The sequence below is a fragment of the Adiantum capillus-veneris genome, chromosome 23 (assembly GCF_014529385.1).
Source record: "Adiantum capillus-veneris isolate H3 chromosome 23, ASM1452938v2, whole genome shotgun sequence".
Lineage (NCBI taxonomy): Eukaryota > Viridiplantae > Streptophyta > Polypodiopsida > Polypodiales > Pteridaceae > Adiantum > Adiantum capillus-veneris.
The window spans coordinates 140,539,634-140,550,670 of record NC_140953.1 but is presented as its reverse complement, the minus strand read 5'-3'; the positions used below and the strand labels follow the sequence as shown (position 1 = coordinate 140,550,670).

Below are 11,037 nucleotides of genomic sequence, written 5' to 3'. Positions count from 1 at the left end.
CATCCAATGTAGTGGTCTTTCTTCGTTGAACATCTATAGTCCAGGGTCTTTTTTTCAATTAAGGCCACCGTATTGAACCATGTGGCTTACTCCTGAGCATAGACTCTGGATCTTAATCTAGTGGATCGCGATCTCGCTCGAAAAAGGACTACAACCTCGTTCAAAAAGCAAAATTATTGCTTTTTGGATATGTTTATGTAGCTAGGAGCATGATCTAGCGAGTATTCCTCTCCTTCATCTTCTCCATCACCTTCAGTGGAGTCAGCACCCACCTCTTCAAAGTCCTTCTTGAGGGAGGCCAGATCTTCACGGGCTTCTGAGAACTTACCGGCCTCCTCCATCCCCTCACCCACATAATAGTGCATGAAGGCACACTTGGCGTGAGCTTGGCGTGCATGAGGTCAAACTTGTGGTCCATCCGGGAGAACACCTCTATGATGCTAGTAGAGTTGGAGATCATGCACACAACACGATGCACCTTGACCAGGTCCCCTCTTGGCACCACCATCGAGCATGACCGCCACATCATTATGGTCCAGTAGGGAGTGGGTGGACAAGACGCTATTGTAGGGTTCCACCACAACATTGCATGCCTGTGGAGAGGGGTAGATGGTGAAGCCAAGTTTGGATTTTTCATGGTAGTTCAGTGACAAGCGTTCCAAGAGCAGGGAGCCAAGGCCAGAGCCAGTGCTGCCGTCGACTGCATGGAAGACGAGGAATCCCTGGAGCCCAATGCAGTTATTGGTCAACTTTTGGATACAATCCATGCCAAGGTTCACGATTTCCTTGCCAGCTAGGTACAATAATTAGGACCTTAATTAGAAATTAATTAAGGTATTACTTAAACATGTAGACGATGATCAATTGATAATAGAGGCAAGGAAGGATGGTTTATTACAGGTATAGTGGCTGCGGGCAAAGTTGTTGGTGGCGTCCTCCTTGCCGTTGATGAGCTGTTGAGGATGGAAGAGCGCTTGATGGAGGTGTCAAGAACACCCGCATCTACAGACTGCCAGATCCTGGCAAAGGGAGGGCTCATCTTCACAAAATTGTTTGACAAAGATTTGCGTCCAACATCTACTTTAGTGTATGACATCGATCGGAAGTTGTGGTATGTGCCGCCCCTAGGGCTAGAGAAGGGATGTGGTAAGCCTAATGTCGTTTTCTAAAATACGCCAAAAGATTGAGCCAAGCAGCCCTGTACATAACTCCATATGCAATCATCTATGCTTTTGTCTTGAAGGCATGTGGCACTGCCTTGGTTGATGTAGAACAGAAAGTTCGCTCTGCTTCTCTTTGAGTTTAATCTATATCCTGCATCTTTTGTATTTTGTATTTGTCTTAATGCATGTTTTGTGTCTAACAAAGAGGACATATATTCACAACAGTGGACGTTTCGATTGCATATGCACGACTCTAGCTTGATAACATTGCAAGGTTCGTTATCTGCATCCAATTCCCCATGCCTATGCGTTTGCTTGGTGCAACACATAAAATGCTAGAGGCCACAGTGCCAACTCTCCACCATACTTTTGTATGGCACTTCTGCATGACGTGCAATGTATATTTAGCATTTTCACTCTGTGACGCTCGATTGCAACACAAAATGTTTAACTATTCACTTTGATTTTATGTAGCTTGACTCAAACACTGTTCTTCGGCTTTCACAATTGGACGACACCCGCACACGATTATCAGGTCGCCAGTGTAGTTTAATTTTTATAGTCTGTTGATGTTTTGTGTATTTTTTGAGTTTGTCAATGCTTCCTTAAGTTTAGTTTAGCCACATGTTTTCCTCAGTAGTACATGCTCAATTTAGATAATCATATCTATGTATCAAATAGACCGCACGTACTTCTTTTCTCATAGTTGGACAATTCAACTTATGTACTCCGATACTCGATGCACTCTGTACATGTTTACTTAATTCCTAGGTGGTTGATGTCAATCTACGTATGTCCTTGTTTGGCAATGCATCTTATATATTATAGGCCAATGTTCTCCTTTGCATAACCGTTCTGTTAGCACGAAGACAATTCTTTATCCAAGCGTTTTCCTCCTTAGATATGTTTTGCACTAGGTTCTGTGATCGACAGCCAACACCCTCCAACTATGACAACACATCTCTCTCTCTCTCTCTCTCTCTCTCTCTCTCTCTCTCTCTCTCTCTCTCTCTCTCTCTCTCTCTCTCTCTCTCTCTCTCTCTCTCTCTCTCTGTGTGTGTGTGTGTGTGTGTGTGTGTGTGTGTGTGGCTCTGCGAGAAATAAGAGAAAATTGACTACGCTTGATTCAGAGTAGGATGGGTGCCTCAAAGATGGGTCCCCGTTCTAGAGACTAAATGGTCAGCGATATTACTAGGCCGAATGACAATCTACAAATAAACTACCAAAGTAGGTTAAGGAGTATCATTTAAGCATAATGATTAAGTTGCAACCCTTTGCTCAATTTAATTATCCCCTTTATTAGCCTTCTGTCATATAGTGAGCCCTATGGGACACAACTTGCTTCTTCCCAATGGTCATCAAGTCCCAATCTAAGCCATTGTTGTTGCCTATCAATTGGTTCTATTCATTCGCTCATGTTCCAGAACAAAAGCCGAGGCGACAACAATCACAACCAACCAAGTAACTGCGCTCCAAAATCTATCAGATCATGTACGGCAAAGAGCACTACTGCCTTGGTGTCCCTGCTCAAAAAATTGTAGAGAAAGCCGTGAAATTGGACCATTTTAGAGACAGCTATAGAGGTAATCAATCATCATATATGTTTAGTAAAGACACATGCAATTCTTTTTTAAAAATTCGCCAATGCACTTTGTACTTATTTACTTCAGTGTTAGATGCTTGATGTCAATCTGTGTATATCTTGTTATGTTCTATAGCAATGCCCACCAAGCAAGCCTAGTTTTCTTTAAATAGACTTTCCAATGTCATGAGGCTGTACATTTCCTTTACTTTGACCCGATTTCGAGAGGTTTTTATTATTATTATTATTATTATTATTTCCCCGAAATCAAATTCAGCTCCTCAAAGAACAGTACGTGGGCCAAATTGAGCAATCCACGTTCAGTCCCAGAGAGAATGGCGAGCTTACACTTGCAGTTGCAGACTATATTTGCTTCTCGTCGAGCGTCTTCATCCCGAAATGGCGCTCGCACATCTTCGTCGTTCACCAACAGCTGTTTGCGGCTCAAGGCTGGCATTCCTCCAAAGTTGTCTTCCTCCTTTGTGCCGCGAGCATCAACAGAAGGTTAGTCCAAAACTTTTTCGCTTTCGCTCGTGATTGAGCCCAAGGTTTTGGAGATTTCTTAGCTGCACAGTCATGTAGAATCTCAATGGCATTGCAACTTTTTTTCAGGCTTACCTGCAGAACTTTTGGAGGATGCCAAATTTGTTCCTATTAATGATGATGATCCTCAGTATGGACCTCCAGTACGCAAGTTTTAAACTTTTACTTGTACACATACAGTGTGTTATTTTGGATGACTGGGTTCCGATAAAAACATAGTCTGTGTATCCATTTTGCCGATTTTTGGGTTATACTCCGCATGCCAGGCTGCACCTTCTCAAAGTGGGATTAGGGTCAGATGTGGGCCGTGAAGATGAGGCTTTTGCTTACTTTGCAATACCTGTTTTCTGAAGTGTATCGACCATAGCTTAGCAATTATTTGCATAGGGTTGAGATAGACTAATTTTGGTGTGCGCACATGAATGTGTTGTGATGACATTTCACAGTTCCATGTAAACATGTAAACTAAAGAGGCTAACACCATGTGCTTGCATAGCATACCTATTTTAATCATTTGTGTGTCTTTTTATGATGCTTGTACATGCACAACCCTAAACTGCATAGCTTTCTTGTGCAGGCACTTATGTTGATGGGATTCTCTCACTCAGAAGCTGTGAAGGTACTTTTACTGTATCTATTCACATTATGTGCATCATTGTTAGGTGCCCTCTTCTCTTTTTCCTCTTTCCATGATGCTAGGAACTTTGTCTGGTTCTTACATTTCACTTCATTGAAGCAGGTGTTTGTACTTGGACCAGGTTTTCTGCAAACTTCTAAGTTGTGATTTATGCGACTCATTATTTCCATTTTCTGTCATGTACATAATTTAAAAGGGCATTTCTGTGTCACTGACTTTTAAGGTTGGTACAGGTGCAAGCGCTTCTGAAAAACATGCAGGGTGACTTCCTCAAGGTTGGTATTTTACAATATCATGTTTCTTTAGACAGTATACAGCCCCCTTTGTTCTTTTAGTGTCATGAAAACACGATTGGTCTGCTGAAGCCTGAAAGGTGGGGAAGAAAGCCTTATGGTTTTTAAGTATAGGCATTCTAGCTTGATGAAACTGGCATGAAGCATTGTGAAGCCACCTTTTGGTTGTGTGAAAATTTTTGAACTTGCTGCAAGTCCTGGTGCTTAGACTAGGCAAAGAAGATTTGGTTGATTTCCTCATTGCAAACTGTAAATATTGGGTGTTGTTTGTCTCAATATATCCTGGTTCTATTGTCCATCCAATTGTAATGGGCTTGCTTTTTTATATCAGGTCCTAATCTGCACAGATGACATGATAAAAGGAACACTTTGGAATGCAATGCACGTTTCACAACCAGAACTGGAAGACATGAAGGTTATTGTTGACTGCTGAATGTCTATATTCTTTCCAGCTTTCAGTTTAGGATCTTGAGATGTTTTTTCATATTTGCGAAGTACTAAAAGCTGCAATTGTGTGTGTTTTTTAAATAGAGTTTATGTAACGTTTAGATCATTACTTGGACTCTTAAGGATGGGCCATTATGTAATTTTATGAGATGCCAAAGCTGTGTATGTTACTTGAAGAGATAGTCACAAGGTATTTGGGCTTCTTGCACACCAAGTGTCCTTTTTTGCTTGATAGAAGCCAAAGTGCTGAGTATCTTTAGGCCTGTGTGAGTCTCATCCTCTGAGAAAGCCAGTATTTGTCACCCTTGCACCTCAGCTAAAGCCTCAACTGCTCTTAAGAGTCGTCTTCTCCTACAAGGCCACTAGGGGTACACCCTATCCATCATTGAAGGCTCAAATATCCCCTGAAATGAACATGACCAGGAATGCAACTATCATCTTCCTTTAAGAATGAATGTTTCTCTGCTTTTGATAACAATAGAAATGCTTTCTTCAATGAAACAATTCACAAGTACTGTCTCATCTTTATCTCTGCCAACCCCTTTTGGAGTTGAGCGCAGACCATTCTACACAACGAACAAGTGTGTTTGCTTGTCTTTATCTCTACTTTTGTCCTCGCATAGTTGTTTCAACATATACATGGTTGTTTAACATATACCACAGTGACTAGGAATGAGAGGAACTGTTTGTCATGAGGCATGTCCACATGTAAAGCTTTCGCTTTTGTATTATTTTCACTCTCAGGCGTTATTCTGAGCTGTTCGTGCATGCATGTCCATAATCTTTCCAGGAATTGACATCATTAATGGTACCAAGTGAACTGATTGTTTTTCTCATGGGGTCGACCAGTCAAGAGAATCAGTCCATAACTTGTAGACAATGATATCAGGCTTCTAAAGATGTGCCACGCATTTGCTTCCTTTCGGGCTTAACAGGAGAGGAGTTAATGATGTTTGTGAGGGCCTTTCCAGATGCAAGTAAGAATTTTCAGTCGATCCTGTTTTTTACTTAGTTGAATGTGATTGGCTTCTGCAAGTCGATCCAACAGTAAACAGTGATGTTAATTGATGGGAGCAGAATTGGAACCAACAGCGTTTGCAGCGATGGTGCCTAATAATGCACAGAAGACTATAGAGGAGCTCATGGAGGAGATAATGGGAGATCACGAGCGTCTGGTAATTCTACAGCTCAATGTTTAAAATCAACAAGAGCACCTCATTGGAAATCAATGACGTAGGGTTTAGCAATGAAAGTTGAATATCAATCTGATAGCTCACTTGGGACTATTGCCAGATATAGGGCCTCAAGTGAGGTTCTACCATCTTCCAACACAGGAAGGTCATCTAGTACATAGAATTAATAGGGATACTTGGAAACTGTTTGGGTAGGATGTATTGGCAGAGAGCTCACACACCAAATGGTTGGCCTCTCATGGTTGCATCCATTGGCACATCCACCCCTTTGTTTGCATACGTATTTTATTGATCGTTTTGTCTCACACATAACATTTTTCAATTAGACAAGGTGTGGTGGTAGAGCCAAATACTCTACACTTTCAAGTCCTTTCTTATAATTGTAGTCTCACTTAAAAACATCTTTTCGATGTATGTAGCTTGTATGAACTTTCATCTTTGATAACAATGTATTATTAGAACAAATTTTTTTTTTGTTTCAATACTAGCTAGCATATCTTGCGAATCTCATTCAAGGTTGATGAACAATACATGTATCTTATCTGTGCCTAACTACCTTGGCCCTCTTTCATCTGGTATTTATATTCTGTTTTTTTGGGGAGGGGCGTGCGGGCGGTTTACCTGCCTGAAAAGCTAACTGCCGTCGCTCTTGCATTTGCAGACAAAAGAAAGGAAGTGAACCCTGGTAAGAGCTTAAAGGAACGTGCTGTATATAATTTAGGACCTGCAATATTGGACAAATGTCTCAGTGCCGGTTGCAGTATTTTGTGCAGCAACGAGTAAATAGAAGAGGTATGCGGCATGTCTAATTGCAAAATTAGGGAGAGCTTCTACGTTTCTACTCCCTTTTTTGGTGGTACCTCATGTGCCGGGACAACGTTGATGAGCTGGAGATCATTTAGATCTACTTAACAGTCAGGAGTAGCCTTGTTATATGTGTACAAATGCTTGTATAGGAGATCACTGATTAACGTTTGAAGTCCCATTCCACTTCCATGCCTACTCTGCTTATGCATGAAAGCCGGTGCTGTACACTAAAAACTGCAGTTGACGTACATCTCCATGTCCAGATGTCAAGAGGTAAATGTCTGCAGGGTAAGAGGTAAATGTCTGCAAAAAGGAAGCTAGCTTAAAGTCAAGTGCAATAAAAAACGACATTACACGTATCTTGATTTTTCTAGAATGGCTATGCTTTTCATTATATCTCTCTCGTCACCTAGTATTCTCCTTTCTTCCACAAGTATGTATGTCATGGCCATGCCATCGACTATCTTATTGAAAATCATTAAGGATATGGATTGTCTCTCTTCCATGGATGTCCATGGGACATAGGCATTAAGAGAGATATGGTAGGCAACGGTTAACATCACCAGTGGCTACTTAGTTTTCAAGGGATGATGATGACATTTGTCAATCTTTGGAGCTTTTTTTATGCTGTCTAGGTTTGTCCCCTTTTACAAATATCTTTAGGGTGGTTATATGCGGTTTCCCATATTCCCAATGCCATAATAACTATCATGACATGCCCAAAGTATAGTGAGAGACAATAATTTCATTTGAGATTAGCTTGCCAGAGGAGCGCAAGTTTGTGTACAATTGGAAGGGGTTCAAATATGATAATGAACTTCTTGAAGGAGCTCGTTCTAGGTACTCTAGAGATTATGAGTGAGGATCTGCGTTTGAAGGTCTTTTGTTTTGTGGTTAAGCAAGCGTGCAAGCAACATGGACACATACACTGCTGACAAACTAGAGTTTCTATTTTAACTAGGACGTCTCTCTATATTGGGCAAACTTGATATCCATTTCATTGGCTACTTTTTTTTGGGGGTCCAAGTATTAGGGCTCCCTAATCTTGGAAATATATATATTCTTTCGAAACATCTTAAAGTCCATAAGTGAAGGGTGAGTTTAGGAAATGAAAAGACACATGTAGGTGGAAAGTCAAAATATTTTTTTGTCCATATAAAGAGAGGTGGTGGAGTGCACATTGGTATATTTATGTTTCTCTTCTCTTTTGTTCTTTATTCAACGTTTTCTTCTCTTTAGAATGCTTTTGCACTATGTAGGTAGTGATTACATATTTTTCGAATCCATTAGGTCTTCCCAGTCTCGAAAACCAAGAATTCTTTCAAAACATCTTGAGTAAGTGAAGGGTGAGTTTAGGAAATGAGAAGATAGATGAAGGTGGAAAATCAAAAGACCTTTTGTGTTCATATAAAGAGGTGATCGATATCACATTGTATATTTGTGTTTTTATAGTGTTTTCTTCTTTTTAAAGTGTCCTCTCTCTCTCTCTCTCTCTCTCTCTCTCTCTCTCTCTCTCTCTCACACACACACACACACACACACACAATTGTATCCATCCTTCTCACATCCAGTTGATATTGTTGTAAATTTACGTACTTTGTCATTGCCCGTTGTTGTGTGCTATAGACTAGTGCATCGTTTTTGTTGTTAATGAAAGAATCTTTGAATTAGGAATAACTTTTAACTTTTTTTGAAGTCATTAGAAATGCATTATATTAGTAGGGGGTACCAGCTGAAGAATATTCAATCGCTCATTAGTGAAAGGGTGGAAAGGTAAAGGTCACATCGGCCTGCCAAAATAGATTAGATAGATTGAGCTCACAATTGTGCCATCTCTCTCTCTCTCTCTCTCTCTCTCTCTCTCTCTCTCTGTGCGCGCGCGAACACGTATGCACGGAAAGATCTTTGTGGTTCGCATATAGGTTTGCTAGTAGGTAGGCAATGCACTCAAGACATCCATTACACAGGGTCTGTTGAAGGCAATGAAAACTTTGTGCATTGTGGAGGATTTTTGTAAGGCTCTACAAGTTGAGGTTGCGTGAAGAGGTGGGGTGGAGGTGGGTTGTGATCGATAGGGCTTGGTCAAGTTCAATTTCATGGGATTTCTATTGTAAAACGAAGCTAGCCAAGGGGTTGGTGGAGAGGAGTTTGCAAGAAAGGGGCCAACAAAGATGTTGGGCAATTTTGAAAAGTGAGGATGAGGGTATGTTGTAGCTACAATTGAAGGTGGCTAACGCTAGAGGTGCGAACAGTTGGCTATGTAGGTGCACACACATGAGACAAAGCGCTTCAACCTAGAAATGGTGTAAGCACATGGTCGTGTGGGGTGTGACAAAATTGGAGAACGCTAGGGTAACAGTAGGAGGAGAGGAGGCAACAGGGCCAGATGAGGGCAACGGCAGTGTACAGTAGATAGAGGGCAATGGCAAGTGTAGGAGAAGAGCAGTTCGAGGCCGAGTCGAGGGAGGCAAAGATCACATTAGCACATGACGATGGAGCCAGCGGTAGAAGAAAAGGAAGGAGAAGTGAATATTCCCAATTATTTGATTTTTTCAAGAGGAGAGCGAGTAGGAGCAAGAAACACACGTATTATCAATAGAGGATCACACGATAAAACTCTTATATAGGCTTTATCTATGCTAGAGTATAATGGCAAAGTGAGTGCCTTGCCAGGTATCACAAACTGCAACCAGAGGGTAAATTCCAAGAAAGACTTGAAGGCCTTGGCCTTGCTATGTTTACTTCTTGAAAATAATCTCTCTATCAACGTGGAAAAAGGTCTCTCTCTCTCTCTCTCTCTCTCTCTCTCTCTCTCTCTCTCTCTCTAGAGAGAGAGAGAGAGAGAGAGAGAGAGAGAGGGGGAGAGAGAGTGTCTCACCACCAACAACTCCTTATCAAGTCTCTATCCACTCTCCTTATAAAGTCCCTATTCATTGTCGTTGCTTGCACAGGGCTCTTTGGCCAACATCACAAACCATGCCACATTGCTGTGATCATCCTGTATTCCCTCCGCAAGGGTGTTCATGCCATAGATCTCCATTGCTTACACTGGCCATTGTGTCTGTCAAATTTCTCATAGCAATGAACTATGTGGCCCCTACTCTCTCTCTCTCTCTCTCTCTCTCTCTCTCTCTCTCTCTCTCTCTCTCTCTCTCCAACAACACTCCCTTCATTCCTCTTATGCATATTCTCCAACATGAGGTAGCTGCTCTACCTTTCGGGTTGCCTGTGTGCACACGTCCACTTGGCAACCCGAAAGGTAGAGCAGCTACCTCATGTCGGAGAATATGCATAAGAGGAATGAAGGGAGTGTTGTTGGAGAGAGAGAGAGAGAGAGAGAGAGAGAGAGAGAGAGAGAGAGTTGCTCCCATGATTGTGCACCCTCATTAATTCAATGGTGTTTTCACAACCTTAGGCACCCTGCCCTTCATTTTGTAGCTTGGTGCTCACCGTAGTTCTCAACAATTTAAACAATTACTAGCTCCAAAAGGGACTGCCATAAGGGTGAACAACGAGGATCTAGAGTTGTGGACTGTCGGAGATTTGGAGTCCCAAATGCAAATTTTGATAATAGCAAGCTTCTTAGTGTATTAAATAGAGACCTTGAATAGGTCTTTAAAAGGATGCAATGGATTTTTGTAGAGTACACATTGGGCCCAGCCGCCCAGAGGGAGCAAGTGAACCTAGTCTGAGACGTAGACTATGATAGGGAGGACTTTTCTGCCTTTTGTTTCACCTTAACAATACGAGAACATGGAGAGCATTTGGCAGCATATATAGGTGTTGGAGATGTCCATCAGGTGCTATCAATAGAAGAAGGCAAAAGGATAAGGCCATGCACGTCACTGCATGATGGGGGCGATGTTGCATTAATGGCTAATACGCTAATATTTCGGTATTGAGAAGACAACCTCTTCGAGCGCTCAAGAATGAGTGGGTGGTAGATATTGTCAAGGTGTGGGACAGTCGCTAGGATATTTGAGGCCTCTAGGTTTTGTTCGCACGAGTCACCTACAAAAAAACTTCTCTTCTTCTTCTTCTCTCTCTCTCTCTCTCTCTCTCTCACACACACACACACACAAAAACAGAGCTCAGTTCATGCAAGGAAGGGTGACGGAGAATGTGGGTGAACATGACCCTTGAATCTTTAGTCATTTCATAGGTTCTTTACTGGCACCCACAAAGGACATTTGAGATTGTAGGGCAATGGTGTGCAAGGTCATCAACTAGCATATGGTAGTCTTCACGGGTTGCTAAAATGTCTAACGGGGTGCCACCTGTACCAAAGCTATGGTAGGGGGTACCTTAGGAGCCTAGCACAAGGTCGTCAAGTGTGATGTCAAGGCACCAATCGATCCTGTGTAAACTCTCC

At 41.8% G+C, this 11,037-nt stretch overlaps 1 protein-coding gene across 4 annotated transcripts; it reads left to right on the top strand.

The window, feature by feature from the left end:
• Positions 1-3,032: 3,032 nt before the first annotated feature.
• LOC147428710 (vacuolar acid trehalase) lies at positions 3,033-7,024 on the top strand. 4 transcript variants are annotated; one of them, XM_086497281.1, is made up of 10 exons: positions 3,033-3,249; positions 3,358-3,431; positions 3,866-3,907; positions 4,159-4,200; positions 4,550-4,633; positions 5,456-5,473; positions 5,555-5,642; positions 5,743-5,840; positions 6,520-6,543; positions 6,632-7,024. In XM_086497281.1, exons 1-9 carry the CDS (start codon positions 3,081-3,083, stop codon positions 6,535-6,537), a joined length of 633 nt encoding a protein of 210 aa, XP_086353407.1. In that variant the 5' UTR covers positions 3,033-3,080; the 3' UTR covers positions 6,538-6,543; positions 6,632-7,024. The 4 variants fall into 4 exon arrangements, with proteins under 4 accessions (XP_086353407.1, XP_086353408.1, XP_086353406.1 ...); XM_086497282.1 differs by having other exon boundaries at positions 6,620-7,024; XM_086497280.1 differs by having other exon boundaries at positions 3,034-3,249; positions 6,520-7,024.
• The last annotated feature ends 4,013 nt before the right edge of the window (positions 7,025-11,037 follow it).

Bases quoted from the DNA above. Each gene is read 5' to 3' on its own strand.
- LOC147428710 (XM_086497281.1), top strand. From the start codon at position 3,081: ATGGCGAGCTTACACTTGCAGTTGCAGACTATATTTGCTTCTCGTCGA. The intron at 4,201-4,549 runs GTTGGTATTTTA...TTTTTATATCAG, and splicing joins TGCAGGGTGACTTCCTCAAG to GTCCTAATCTGCACAGATGA. The intron at 5,643-5,742 runs GTAAGAATTTTC...TGATGGGAGCAG, and splicing joins GAGGGCCTTTCCAGATGCAA to AATTGGAACCAACAGCGTTT.